Below are 14827 nucleotides of genomic sequence, written 5' to 3'. Positions count from 1 at the left end.
TTAAGAATGGCTTGGATGATTTTTTGGACAGACATAATTTCAAAGGCTATAGTGATACTAAGCTCTATAGTTAGTATAGGTATGGGTATATAGAATTTAATTAAAAGTAGGGAGGGGTGTGTGTATGGATGCTGGGTTTTCATTTGGAGGGATTGAACTTGATGGACTCAATTTAACTATGTAACTATGTAACCATTGTTCAGCTTCACATATTTTGCAAAATATTTACCCAAATATCACAGATTTTTTGTGAATTACATTTTGTGTTGTTAATGTTCTTACATTTTAACAAAATGTATTTCATACTTTGGTAAGGAAGTTCATTAATTTCTGTAATTACCGATTTTCCTTAGTTCAAAAGAATTCTCAAATTGATGACCAGCAGCTAGAAGTAGCACCGCACAATTGATTCCAGAGTGAAGTGTTGGTTCAGATTCAAAGGCCCTCCTGTACCTAAAGAAAACACACATAACATTAAACATTTAAATTAAATATACCCAGGTCAGCCATTGGGGGGATAGGGGATACTGTTGTTCAGTGCTCAGTGAAATCTGCTATGAAAGACTTAAGTTACTTTCATAATAAAACTTTTGAAACTCGTGAATCAATCAATGACAATGCAGATCAATGTGACGGGCAAACTGCAAACTCAATTTTCCCCTAATATATATTAACTGTTAATTAGGACATTAATTAGAACTATTTATATGAGCTACTTATTAAAACATGTTTTCTAAATTATATGAGCGTCTCCTACATGAACTTCCCAGCAGTGGAAGACTAGTTACTGGGCCCTACAGCAAGATCATTGGGCCCCTAAACTTTGGCAACAAGACCTTTCCATGTACATATATTACAACTGTTTATCAAAACTACAGGTCACCCTATAGTTCCTGGGCCCCAAGCATTGTCAGGATCTGTTTCCATAATAGTTACACTCCTGCTTTTCAATAATATATACAATAAGTTCAAACCTTTTGTCCTAGTAAAGACCTTTTAGTTGATCGTTTGCATAGCACACACAAGAGGCTTGGCCAAAAATGTGGGTGCTTCTGCTTGCGTGTTGATGGGGTCCCATATGAATAACTACAAGATTTCTGATGCATATACATTCAAGAATAGTATATACCCCATATTCAATATATTCCTTATTCAACAATTATCACAGTTATCAAAATAGCTATAAACTGAAAGCTAAAAACTTCAGTCTTGTTTGACTTTAAGCAAGTCAGATTAGTTTAAACATAGAAAGAGACAACAAATATTGGCATACTATAGAAACCAGCACAATCATTTGTGTATGCTACAAACGACCCTGTAAAAGCAAGGAAAACTAAACCCGGCTACTATTTCAAATGGAGGCATCTTCTAAACTAAGTCAAGTTGTTATTATGGGTGACTTCAATTATCAAGACATTGACTGGAGTAATAGGGTTGCCAAGTCATATCTAGCAGGTTTGTAAATATAATAAATTTAAACTTTTTAATTCAAGTAGTTCAATAACCTACTAGAAATTGTCCTCTCTTGGACCTGGTAATAACTATTAACACCAAACTCATCTCTAGCATTTGTGTGTGAGTATTAAGAGAATTATGACCATAGTGATCTCCTTTAAATTTGTTACAGCAACAACTTTGTAAGAGTGAAACTAAAAAACTAAATTTAAAATGTCCAGACTTTGCCAGTATAAGGGATATATTAACTGCGAAAGGTTTTTTACTGGGCACAGAAGGAAACTGGAATGTCTTTACAATGTTGCTTAATAAATATGCTTGTCAGTATATTTCCCTTGTAAGCAATGAAAGACATTCCAAAGCACAACATTTATCATTCGATAAAAAAGTGTTTTAAGGCATTAAAGTTAGCTGGGATGCTGAAATGTTTATCAGGTACAAGTAAGTACTAAAAAAAATATGCAAAAAGGGGTGGGACCTTAAAGAAACATGTAAAGGTAAACAAAGGCCCAGAACCAGATGAAATTCACCCATTTACTAAATGATGCTAAGCTCTGTGATTTCCAAATCTCTTTACTTAATTTTTCAGCATTTTTCAGCATTTATTGAGGGCTGGCATGGTTCCAAGAGATTGGCAAATTGCTATTGTGGTTCTACTATTCAAAAAGGCATCCCATTGTCAGCCTGAAACTATAGGCCTGTTAGTCTGACATCAGAAGTAGGAAATATTTTGGAAGGAGCAATAAGATATTTCTCTACATTGCAAATCACAATACTATGAGTTTGTGACAGTATGGTTTTATGCGTAACAGAATTTGCCAGATTAATTTAATTGCCTTTTATGAAGAGTTGAACAGGAACCTCTACTCTATGATGGCAGTGGATGTGAGATAGTTAGAAATAACTGAAGCATTTGATACAGTACCACGCAAAAGATTAATGGTTAAATTAAGGAATATCAACCTGTAACATAATATTTGTACTTGGATAGAGAATTGACTGAAAGAAAGATTACAGTGGTAAATTAAGCAATTTCAAATTGGGCCAGTGTTGTTCATGGAGTACTTCAGAGGAGCTATCCTTGGGCTCTTGCTTTTCAACTTGTTTCCTAATGATCTGGTGGTGGGCATGTAAAGAACTATTGCTATTTTTGCTGATGATACTAAATTATGCAGAAGTCAACCCCAAAATAAAAATTTGCCTAATAAAAGAAGATATTATTCTAAGCAACTTTGCAATATAAATTCATTACAAATTTTCTATGGTTTTTAATTTATTTGTATATGTATTGCTATTGAAAGCAGTGTTTGTCTGTCCCTTTCTATTCTCTGTCCTGCTGTCTAAGACTGTTGATACAATGTAAGACCAGGCAGCTGATTAATAGACCTGTCTTTGCTGGGGAACCAAGACTTTTGCAAATTTTCATTTTGTGGTTGACTTGCCCTTTAAGTAGAATGTTAAGGAGCTGGATAGAGTGCAGAGATGAGCAACTTAACTGATAAAGGTGATGGGAAATTTAAACTATGAAGGTGGGCTGTCATTGTTGTGGTTGTTTTCTCTGGAAAAAAAGATGCTTTTGAGGGAACATGATTATTCATTACAAGTTCATTATAGACAAATGAAAAAACATAGAAGTCACCCCATTAGATTAGAGGAACAGATCTTTCATTTGAAGCAGCGTACTATAGGTGGTGTGTCACATTGTGGGCAGTGACGTTTTAGAATTCCTCCCGGGTGATGACAGATTCTATAAATGCCTTTAATAATGGTTGCAAATATTTCTTGAACAAGCATAATATCAAATTCTCTTGTGATACTAAAAAATCTACATATATTGGGGAATGTAATATGTTTCATTAGCACAAAGAAAAGTTTGCGAGCATTAGTGACCATGTTTGCGTTCTTTTTGACCGATTACAGTCCTCAAAGACTTCTTTGCGAACATATGGCTTTTGCGATCAAGGCCAGTGTAATAAAATTTCACAATCACAAAGTGTTTTACAAAATATTTAATGAAACCTTAACCTTTGCGTAGCGATAATGAGCATAAGAGTAACATTCACCAGCTAATTATTTTGCATTGCGAGCAGCGCTAAACATTCACAAAAATGCCATTTTAAATAACGATTGCGATTTTTAAATTGCATTCCCCCTTATTATAGATACTGTTATGTATAGTTTATATATGTAAGTGTATATAGAATGGTTGGTGTGAATGTGTGTATACAGTATATGTGCACTGACGTTGATTTGGAGAGGTTGAACTTTGATCAAAAATAAGCAGTGGTCAAAATGCCATGTGCCATTGAACATGAAAAATTGCATTCATGACATTTTTTCCATAACAGAACTAATAATACAGGGATCATTATATCTCACACTTTCTAGAAATTGTGCAGAATTTTCAAAAGTGTAAACAAAGCCAAAAGTATGCGGGATACTTCTCTTTTAAAGTAAGCAATATTCACTTCATGGCTAAAAGTGTCTTACCTATCCAACAATTCATTCCAAAACCAAAGATAGCAATACTATGTTTGTCCTTTTTCTTTGTATTATAACAGTCTGTCAGGCCATTTTCAGCCTATAGGGGTTCCCTTTGGTTGACCTCAGGACTTTTTGCAGTCCAGTAAAAGTATTCCACTATCAACTCTACACGATTGTCACTGGACTGACCTCCAAACAGCAGACACAATATGATCTGGATCTGATCATGTGTTTGATCATATCTACTGTTTGGAATGTTCCTTTCACACACACAAACACACACACACATACACCCCAGTGCTGCCCATTCACTTCCTACTGTGCAACACTATGAAGCAGATTTGACCATTGCTTGTGGTTTTCATTGCATTTTTCTTCCTTCCCTATTGCTCATTACCTGTTTTAGCATAGCTTTGCTGTTTGGTAGATTGGCGTAAAAAGATGTCTTACCCATTTTTGATTCATCTGAATGTATACTTTCCAAAAAAATATATGGTTCTCAGGGTCTTTACACAGTTAGGAGGTCTTACAACACATAATATGCAGGCATGGGGCTTTGTTAGCGCAAGCTGAATTGGTAGCTGAGAAAATGCCTATGCATTGTCATTTTGGTTCCCTTTCGAATTGTTCAGTAGATCATTGGTAGTCATATTTAGAGTGCTTTTGCAAAAAAATGCAACATTTTTAGGTCATTTTTAAAAATGTCATAAAACCCACAATCTTTATTAAAGCTCTGTGTAGTTTGGAGTAAAAAGACATATTTACCCATGTAGATTTGTGTAGAAAGATATCTTTACCCAAGTTCTTACCCAAGATTCATCACAATGTCAGCATTTTACCACAGCTTTTACCATACAAAAGCAAACATTAGATGAAATGTAAGCTGTTAAATCTATATGCAAAAGGTATTTTTCTGGGCCCCTACATGCCACATACTTATTTAAACACAATGGGCATTCAGTAGACCCCTGGAATGTTTTATGTTGGTAGCTAAAGACAAGTGGAAGATAAGATGCTGAAAAGTGGAAACTTTGAGGTGATTTTCAGAAATTTTATCAAAACTGCTACACTTAGGAAAGCTTAGAGGCTCGTTGGTGTGAAGTAGAAAGACAGTTACCCATTTTGGATTTTGGAGAATGTGGACCTTCCAAAAATATAAGGATTTCTGGGGTAAACATACTTTTTGTGGCTTTACCCCAATTTAAATGCAGTAAATGCATTGATTTTGCAATAGCTGAAATAACAGGAGTGATAAAGCATATGGGAGTATGTTAATTTTGGGCCCTCTACATGCCAAAACCAGAGCAAATTGAGCCAGCTTTTATTACATTCCCCATTAGAAGCCTATATCTTTTTACAGAAGTGAAATGACATAAAAAATTACATAAAAAGCCTATATTTTGAAAGCTTAGGCCTGAAAAAAATATACTTATATATACAGTCACCAATATGGGGAGCATAAAAATAACTTGCTTACAACAGCTCACTTTACATAAAATCACTCACATAAAATCACGCCCCCACTTGTTGCACAATAATGAACACAATGTTCACACAGTCTGTTCACTTAAGATAGTGCTACATGGGCATTGGAGAGGGAAGCCTTTTGTAGCTTTAGGAACAATAACATAATACTGTAGACAAGCTGAAGAAGGAATCTTCTGAGGACTATATAAAAGAAACTCACAGATTACTGGGTGATTTGAATACCTATATACCATTTGAATTGAGTTATTTGGTTGGTAAGGAATGCTTATTGTATGAAAATTTCAATACAGGAGTTTGAATTTTTGTGGATCAAGCATTCACAGGTATTAGTGTTTATCACCTTCCCCAAAACCATATAAATATATATAATCAACCTAGAAGACAAATTATTTCTGTTCAGGTCAATCTATCACTATCCTTTGATCTATATTTGTAAATATTGGTAACTTGTTTTTGTTCTTTTTCAAATTATTCAATTTAAGTGATAAAGCTAAGCAAGAATGTTTAACATCAGATATTGCATCTCTAAATTGAGTATTCTCTGTATATATTTAATGACAATGAAACAGGCTGTAAGAGAATTAGAGATAAAGTAAATTTCCCTTATGAAATTCAACATCTCTGTTACATTAGAGCAGTGATGAGAAACCAGGCTCGCAAACAACATTTTGCTCACAAACCGCTTGGATGTTGCTCTCAGTGGCCTCAAAGCAGGTGCTTATTTTTGAATTCTAGACTTGGAGGCAAGTATTAACTGCATAAAAACTAGGTGTATTGTCAAATAGAGCGTCCTGTATGCTGCCAGTCCACATAGTGTTTACCAAACAGCCAATCACAGCCCTCATTTAGCCTCCTCAGGGACTTTTTCATGCTTTTTTTTTACATTTGAATGTGGCTCACATGTGGTTGGGGAGCTCTGCACTAGAGGGTATTCAATTTATTTTACAACAAAAGGAACAGTTAAAAAAAATAAAACTAGATAAATAGATAGACTATGTAAAATAAAAAAATGTTTCTAACATAGGTAGTTAGCCAAAAAATTTAATTTATAAAGGCTGAAGTGAGCAAATGTCTAACATAACAGAACACTGCTTGCTGCTTTTCAACTCTAACTCAGTTAGTGAACGACTTGAAGGGAGCCACATGGGACATAACTGTTCAGTGAGTTTGCAACTGATCCTTAACATGCAGCTCACATTCAAAAGCAAACTGTTATGACCCATGTGGCCCCCCCTCAAGTCACTGGGACTCATTTATAAACTTCGCGCAGGGCAGATTGGTTCGCAAAGTGAATATATTTGCCCTGCGCATGGTTACATTTATAAAGCTGATTAAGAGGGTGCAAACAGAATTGCGAATTTTTTTTCACAATGCGAATGTTTATAGGAGCTTTTTAAATATGTCACAATTCGCGAATATTTATGTGCACACTCTGCGACTCAATTACACCACAACTTTGGTGGCAGATAAAATATTCGCAAAACAGTTTTGCAAACTGTGAATTTAAGTTACTGTCAACGTTATTTTCGCGCAGAACAACCTTGCACATTGGGTGCGCTTGCGCAAAATCCTGTCTCATTTGTGCGCCATTTGCGAAAATTTATTCACACTGCGAATTCGCAAAAAACGGAAAGACGGGCAGAGCAGTGCAATATATTAGCGTTTAGGAAAAAACATGCGCAATACAACCATTTGCGACAAATATGCGCTGCGCGAACTTTATAAATGACCCCCAGTGATGGTTACTGCCTGGTAACAAATCCGTGGAAACCAAGAGAGCTGCAAAGCAGAAAGTTGTGTTCTGTTATGTTAGACATTAGACAGGAATGCTTGAACATCGTGCATCAGGAAAGCCCCCACACTATCACTTTTCTCTAATCTCCTTAAAGGAAAACTATACCCTCAAAATGAAAAATTGAGCAACAGATATCAAATGAAGTGGTAGATTAAAGAATCTTGCCATACCGATATATATTTAAGTAAATATTGACCTTTTACATCTCTTGCCTTGAACCACCATTTTGTAATGGTCTGTGTGCTGCCTCAGAGATCACCTGACCAGAACTACTACAGCTAACTGTAACAGGAAGACGTGTGGAAGCACAGGACAGAACTATGTCTGTTAATTGGCTCATGTGACCTAGCATGTATAGTTTGTTTGGTATGTTTCTGTGCACAGTGAATCATACAATCCCAGGGGGCTGTACTTATTTTTTAAAATCGCAATTTTCTATTTATGATATGGCACATACTACTAAAAAAGTATATTATAATGAAAATGGTTTATTTACATGAAGCATGGTTTTACATATGAGCAATATATCTTTATAGAGACCTACATTGTTTGAGGGGTATATTTTTCCTTTAAAAACTACCTACTAAATGAGGGACATCCCTAGCCTTCCTCTGCACCAGTGCTTTCTTATCCTACTCACTTATACCCCACCCCCTTTAGTTTCTGTTTTGTTCTCTCTTTCCTAATAGACTGTAAGCTCCTTGGGGCAAGGGCCTCATCCAAACTGAGTAGCTCTTAAGCATTGATTTATCTATTGTTACTGTATAACTTAATTATTACTATACCCCTGTTTGTGCGCACAACTTGTAAAGCACCAAGTGTGGTGCTATATAAATACATGCGTACATAAATACAAGACTGTTCGTGTTCTTGTACTATTAACTGGGAGTTAGTTGTGGTGATGTAACTAACTGTCTTGCTCCCAAGATGAAGAGTAGCCTCTTGGAATTCTTTTTTATATATTTGCATTTTTTATGATGAGTATTTTATTAAAGTAGTTCCTCTGTGATGTAAAGCTGTAGAACACATGCTGCTGTTCCAAACCAATCTGAACCCTATACACCCATGCGTACACATGCGCATAAGAATGATGTCACAAAAATGCAAAAGAATACAAAAAACCCAACATTTTAAGAGAAAAGAAATTTTAGTAAAGCGGCCCAAAAAGGGATACTAAGTGGCTGTGGCAAGAAAATCTAAAAAGCCAAAAGTCCCTGAAATCCACCCACAGATTTGCAATAATATTTATCACTATTGTATCTACTCTGCCCAATAGAGATTACTTACCAATGAATAGCATTATCACGGCTTTCTGCATCCAAAAAGTTAGAATCTAAGAACGTATCTTTGTAGATCCGTCCCACGATGCAGTATATGTCTGATGCTACTTGATCCTCAATTTGAACCAAAGGCAGCATTATGTCAAGGGCTTTTCCCCTGTCACCTGGATGATTTCTCCTAAGAAAATGGATGTTACAGCAACATTTGTTAATTTTTATATCAATGAATATTCTTAGAATATTCTTAGAGGTCTACAAAAGTATGCTTCAACTATTGGGGGATTATTTATCAAAAGTCAAATATTTTTATAACGCAAATAAATTTGATTTTATTCACAATTCGAATGGTATCTTATTTCTGAAAAAAAGGACATCAAAATTCAATTTAATAGTCCCAACCCGAAAACTCAAAACAAATTCTAATTGAGTTGTTTTCTGGGTAAAAAAACACGACTTTCGCACGTCAAATTGTGTGGATGCAAGTTAACATTTTTTTTCTCTCATTGTAGTCTATGGGGCGTAATTTTTTAAGGGAAACTTGGCATAAATTTGGCTCGTTAACATCTTCAAATAGTTTAAGGGACCTCTGCAATTGACTTCTACATGAACTTGGCAGGTTTAAGGTGGAGAATAGTTTCAATAGTGTCAATTGGATTGTGATAAATCTCACATTTGAATGAAATTTCGAGTTGGTGGTTTTAAATTTGAATTTGTAAGTTTTGACCATAACAAATTTGAATTTACAATTCAAACATTAGTAAATCTGTCCCTAAGTGTCAGCCAATGTGGTCATACAATTGGTAGCTAAACAGCTTGGGCTAAATGGAAGGAAATCAGTTTAGACAGAACAGTGTGGAAAATCGTAGAATACTTATATCATATTAAAAAAAGAATTGCAATGAAATGGTTTTACCCAACATGTTATTATAATAATCTTTATTATTTCATGTGTAAACAAACCTACTTTCACTTTCAAAAAGCAGTATTCCCCCTTGTTCAATATGAGTTCAATGAATAGAGCTTTTGCTTAACATACTATTTGCCTATTGTTTTAATCATGGAGAATATATTATGATCTATTGTTATATATTGTTTGGTAGATAATTATGTTACTAGTATACAACACTCTCTCTTCACCTTTTATTGTGACTGTTTTGTTAGCAGGAGCCCATCATGCAGGGAAGGGGGAGTATATGTTCATTGGTAATCTAATTATCTACCTCATAAAGACCAACCATGGAGTAAGTACCTTAAATTTTATTTTTGCCTTGTTTAGATTTGTTTGTTGTCTGTAACAATAGGCAAAGAGTATGTTGTAAACAAGTCCTACTCATTTAACTCATAAACATAAAATAAAATCTTAAATTGTTCATTTTCTCTACTAACATTAAGAGCTGAATCATCAGATATGCAGGAAGAAACAAAAGTATTCTACTTCTATATGGCATGCGGCATTAACATTTTGTCGATGTTTGTATTGTCAACCAAATGATATCCCTGGCTTTTTCCATATATTTTACACTCCTGCTGCTGCTCTCCCTCCAGTGGGACTGCCTCCATTGGGGACTGGGTGGGCAGCAGATTAAAGCAGCTGTCAATATCTTCTGCCCAGATTTAGAGATTCAGCTGGTGGGCAGTATGCTTCCCAAAGATTTTTGCCACCCTAGGCAGAAGTCTTTGTGGTCTGCCCACAAATGTGTGCCTGGACATACTTACGTAAAATATGACCTTAGTGGCACTGCAGAAACTGGAACTTTGAGACAATGAGTATTTTATCATTTTAGAATATAAAAACATTAACATAATCACCTCACCTGTTTAATGCAAATGCATATTGAAATTTTATATGATGATGGGAAGATAAATCAAAGGTTGGAAGCTTCTCTAATATTTCCACCAACTTCACAATTGAATCATAGTCCTTTCCAATACAAATAGTAAGAAAAATTAGAAAAATAATAGCAGTTACTGTTCTATAAAATACTTTTGCAATTATGTTTTTAAAAACTATGAAATGTTTTCATATATATCCTATATTGAATTTGCATACAAATTAATATTATTAATTGTATCCAGCATCACCAACTTTTTTTTCCAAAAATCATCAGAACAGTCTTTCTGCTTCAAGAAGGAACTTGCATCAAGCTAAGGGCGGAGGGGGCCTTGGTCTAGTAAAACTTAAAGGGGAACTATCGTGAAAATGAAAATTTAAGAGCTCACTCAAATAACTAGTTCCAGCACAAACAAAATATAACAAAATAACTGCCTTTTGCACAAATTCTGCACGTAGAGAGACAGGATTTCTGGTGATTTTAATAGAGAAACAGTACAGAATATTTAATTGATTGTATTTAGAAAGTTTCTAATTTTAGTATGCTGAAGCTTATATCATTTTTTAATTTTAGTGATAGTTCCCCTGTAAAATATGAATATAAGTCATCACATTTCTATATCAATTAAGTAAATAGGTCAATGGTTTCAGAGTAAATGTATTTCCAATTCTCTTTGTTAAAACAATGTAACAAGAGCCAGCTTCCCAAATCTGTAAACCAAATATCTTGCAATATTGTTTCAGGTATGAGTCAGAAGTGTAGAGACTGTAAACAGCCAGAGAGGTAATGTTTTAAAGGGGACCTATCACCCATAAAAAATATTCAAAATCCTATTTTATCACATTAGTCAAGCAAAATGAACTTTAATTTAAGAATTATAGCAAGCAGGCAGTAGCCATTTTGTGGACACTGTTATTAAGGCAAGCCTTGCATCATCTCAGAATCTTGTTTGTGCACCAGAATGAGGGATCCAATGTCTATCACCGTGCCCTGGCTACACAATTAAACATTGAAGAGAACAGGAGAATGTGTGGAGAACAGTGACATCTAGGAAATGCTGAATGGAAAGTGAAAGTAATTGTCTACCCCACCTCTATGCCTATGGCATAGAGAAGGGGCAGACAATATTTGATTGACAGCTGAGATTTTTAAATGAGCTTACTAGAGCTATGAATGCTTTAATAAAAAATAGAAATTGGATTTCATGTTTAATTTGAAAATTTTATTATACTGCTTTTTGTGTCTGGGTGACAGGTCCACTTTAATAGCAAATACATATTTAAAAATATGTAAATAATGTATACTGGAAAGTTGGTTAGACACATACGCAACATTTAGCAAATGTGCTGTTTACATCACAAAGAACTAAGTAGGGAAGCATGAGGAGACAGTGTAAATATTATGAAGAAATAAAAACAATTTATGTTTTACATTTAAAATATTTAAAAATGTGTAAATAATGTATATTGTAAAGTTGATTAGAATTACTTTTCCTTCACAGTAAATATAATGAAAAAATTAAAACAATTTCTGTAAATTGCAAAATGCTTAGAAGAAATTTTACATTATTACTGTATATAGGAGATTATGGGGTATATTTATCAAAGATAGAAGTTAGAGATCACCACAGTCCTTTAGAGTGAAATTCAGCCACTCTCCATTCATTTCTATGGGATTTTGAAAGGCGTATTTATCAAAGGATGAACTTTCACTTTCATCCATTGATAAATACTGTTTTAAAAATCCCATGGAAAGGAATGGAGAGTGGCGGAATTTTACTCTAGAGGACTGTGGCGATCTCTAACTTCACTTTTTGATAAATATACCCCCTATGTGTCAACAGCTGTAGTGAAAAGCTTTTAGGTACAACACCTTTAGTTGCATTATTAAATTCATATTTTTCATTCCATCTCCTTCCAATCATATGATCAGTCAACGTTTTCTACAGGTCTAGTCACATATAGTAATCAATAACCAAGTACTATTTACTAGTCATCAGACGATAGTGATCACAACATTGTTTCCTTTGAGATTATGTTGCAGAGACAACTCTAAAACGAAGTAACTATGACACCAAAGTCAGGGGTGATTCGCTACCCCCTGGTCATTTGAGGTGGTCTTTCCGATGCTGCATCCCTTTGTCCTCCCATGCAAAAAGTTTGGAGACAAAGTGGGGCCGCTTCACTAGTGCTAAGAGAGCACTACAAGAGGCTAAATTTAGATTTAGAATAGAAATTGCGGTTCATAAATTTACTAGAAGACAATTAAGGTGACGTTCTCAACTAAGCAGCACCCTGTAATGGTAGATTATATTAATGCTTTTAAGAGTTGAGTAATTTTTTGAACAATCATAATTTTGGAATCTTAAGATCTACAGTTAGTTTAGCATATGTTACAGTAAATATAGTTTACATATGTAAATGTATAGAACATTCTAAAAGAATAAGGCATTTCCATGATGAGCAGTGAAATGACCAAAGATTTTCAGTGGAACTGCATCTGAAAACGTGGCAACTTGTGCCCAAAAATGCACTTGGCAACATTCTATGAACGTGTGTTTTTTGACTAGTACTTCAGCTCTTCTACTGCAGAAATCCCTGTTATGTTCTCTGCACTAACAAAGCAACCCCCTTTGAAGCAAGATCCATGAAAGTCTTTTCTATAGAATAGGAGGTCTTTGGATTCGTGTGTTTTGTTTAGAGAAATTTATTTATATTTTACAGTGTTAACGGTTACATGAACATTTTTATAGTTTTACTTTTGTTAGTGTTGCAGAAACAATATATTCTGTTTTATCTCTAACATACCTGGATATCTCTGTATGACAAAAGCAGATTGATAATGATGTCAGGTGATAACAACTCAATGTTGTCCACACGCTGGCGGATCCTCATTAGCTCAGCAGCCAGTTCCTTCCCAGTGTATTGGTCCCGAGCCCTTCTAATATCATTTAGAATTGCCTCTCGAAAATACTGGCTGTTTTTCACAAACAAAAACATAAGTCCAGATTTAGTGAATTTCATATTCACTTAATAAAAGAATACAATATCACTAGTTATTGTCAGATATTACACTGAAACCTGGGTGTGTACTGCAAGTTCGAGCACCTTTTGTAGAAAAAAGTTTTCCTATACTGCAGCTACAAGACACAATAGTATAAGTTCAAAGATTCCCCCAGTACTGTGTATATATACCTGCTTAGTATGATTGTGGTTGGGTGTGTGTGTGATTGGGAATCTGTCAGACACTCAACATTAAATGTGTGTCCTAGCCTGGGGGACCCTTGTTCATTAGTGTGCCCTAGCATGGCTGTCTGTAACTGGAATAGGTGTCCATTGTGATTTGCCACACTGCATGCTAGGGGGTATTTGAAGTTGCAGTATTTTAGGCCAAATTTCATTCAGTGAGAAAAAGTTTTATCACGTGAATAGTCATGGACGAGATTCAATTTGAGACGCAATTAAATTGAGAAATTTATATATATATATACACACACACACATACATATATATATTTTTTTTTTTTTTTTATTAATTCATTAATTTATTTTTACTTTGTTTCTATGAAAAATCTCTGTATATTGTTTGCAGCAGATGATCAACTGCAGAGTGTAGGTTACTCTGAAAGCTATATAATTAGCAGCTGGTCACTGGTGCAGCATAGGTTATATGCTCCATCTGTCAAGATAAGATATATCTCTTGATATACCAGCTGCAATTCTCTACAGTCAAAGGATTGTTTGCTAAAATTATCCTTGTTTGCAATACATGCCCTATAACCAAACAATGTGTAATGCACATGTGCACATGTATCACATATATAAACAGACTTATCTATAGACTCACACTATACAAAGTCACACTGTAGCATATACCAATGATAATTTCTTTCGTTGAACCCTTAAAGGAAAACTATACCCCCCAAACAATGTAGGTCTTTATAAAAAGATATTGCATAAAACAGCTCATATGTAAAACCCTGCTTCATGTAAATAAACCATTTTCATAATAATATACTTTTCTAGTAGTATGTGCCATTGGGTAATCATAAATAGAAAATTGCCATTTTAAAAAATAAGGGCCGCCCCCTGGGATCGTAGGATTCACTGTACTCACAAACATACCAACAAACCATACATGTTAGGTCACATGAGCCAATTAACAGACAGAGTTGTGTCTTTTGCTTCCACACTTCTTCCTGTTACAGTTAGAGTTGTAGTATTTCTGGTCAGGTGATCTCTGAGACAGCACAGAGACCATCACGAAATGGTGGCTCAAGGCAAGAGATGTAAAAGGGCAATATTTACTTAAATATATATTCCAGTTTGGTAAGATTCTTTAATATGCCACTTAATATGATATGAACTATTTGTTGCTTAAGTGTTCATTTTGGGGGTATAGTTTTCCTTTAAATCCAGCAGAAATCTGTACCCATAGGACTTTCATACCCTCCACAGTGTTATCCTGGTAATTTCTTTAGTGCATGGCTTTGCT

At 34.9% G+C, this 14827-nt stretch overlaps 1 protein-coding gene across 2 annotated transcripts in view; it reads right to left on the bottom strand.

The window, feature by feature from the left end:
• LOC108717885 (mitogen-activated protein kinase kinase kinase 5) overlaps positions 1-14827 on the bottom strand; it is a 140244-nt gene that overhangs the window by 77164 nt on the left and 48253 nt on the right. For both annotated transcript variants that reach the window (XM_018265310.2, XM_041564516.1), the window contains 4 exons: positions 13142-13310; positions 10317-10423; positions 8510-8680; positions 341-453 (listed from right to left, as the gene is read on the bottom strand). In XM_018265310.2, the coding sequence (XP_018120799.1) occupies positions 341-453; positions 8510-8680; positions 10317-10423; positions 13142-13310 (560 nt within the window). The remainder of the gene's footprint in view (positions 1-340; positions 454-8509; positions 8681-10316; positions 10424-13141; positions 13311-14827) is intronic.

This window comes from Xenopus laevis, chromosome 5S, assembly GCF_017654675.1.
Source record: "Xenopus laevis strain J_2021 chromosome 5S, Xenopus_laevis_v10.1, whole genome shotgun sequence".
Taxonomy (NCBI): domain Eukaryota; kingdom Metazoa; phylum Chordata; class Amphibia; order Anura; family Pipidae; genus Xenopus; species Xenopus laevis.
The sequence above is the reverse complement of the archived record's forward strand: the minus strand, read 5'-3'. Positions and strand labels throughout refer to the sequence as shown.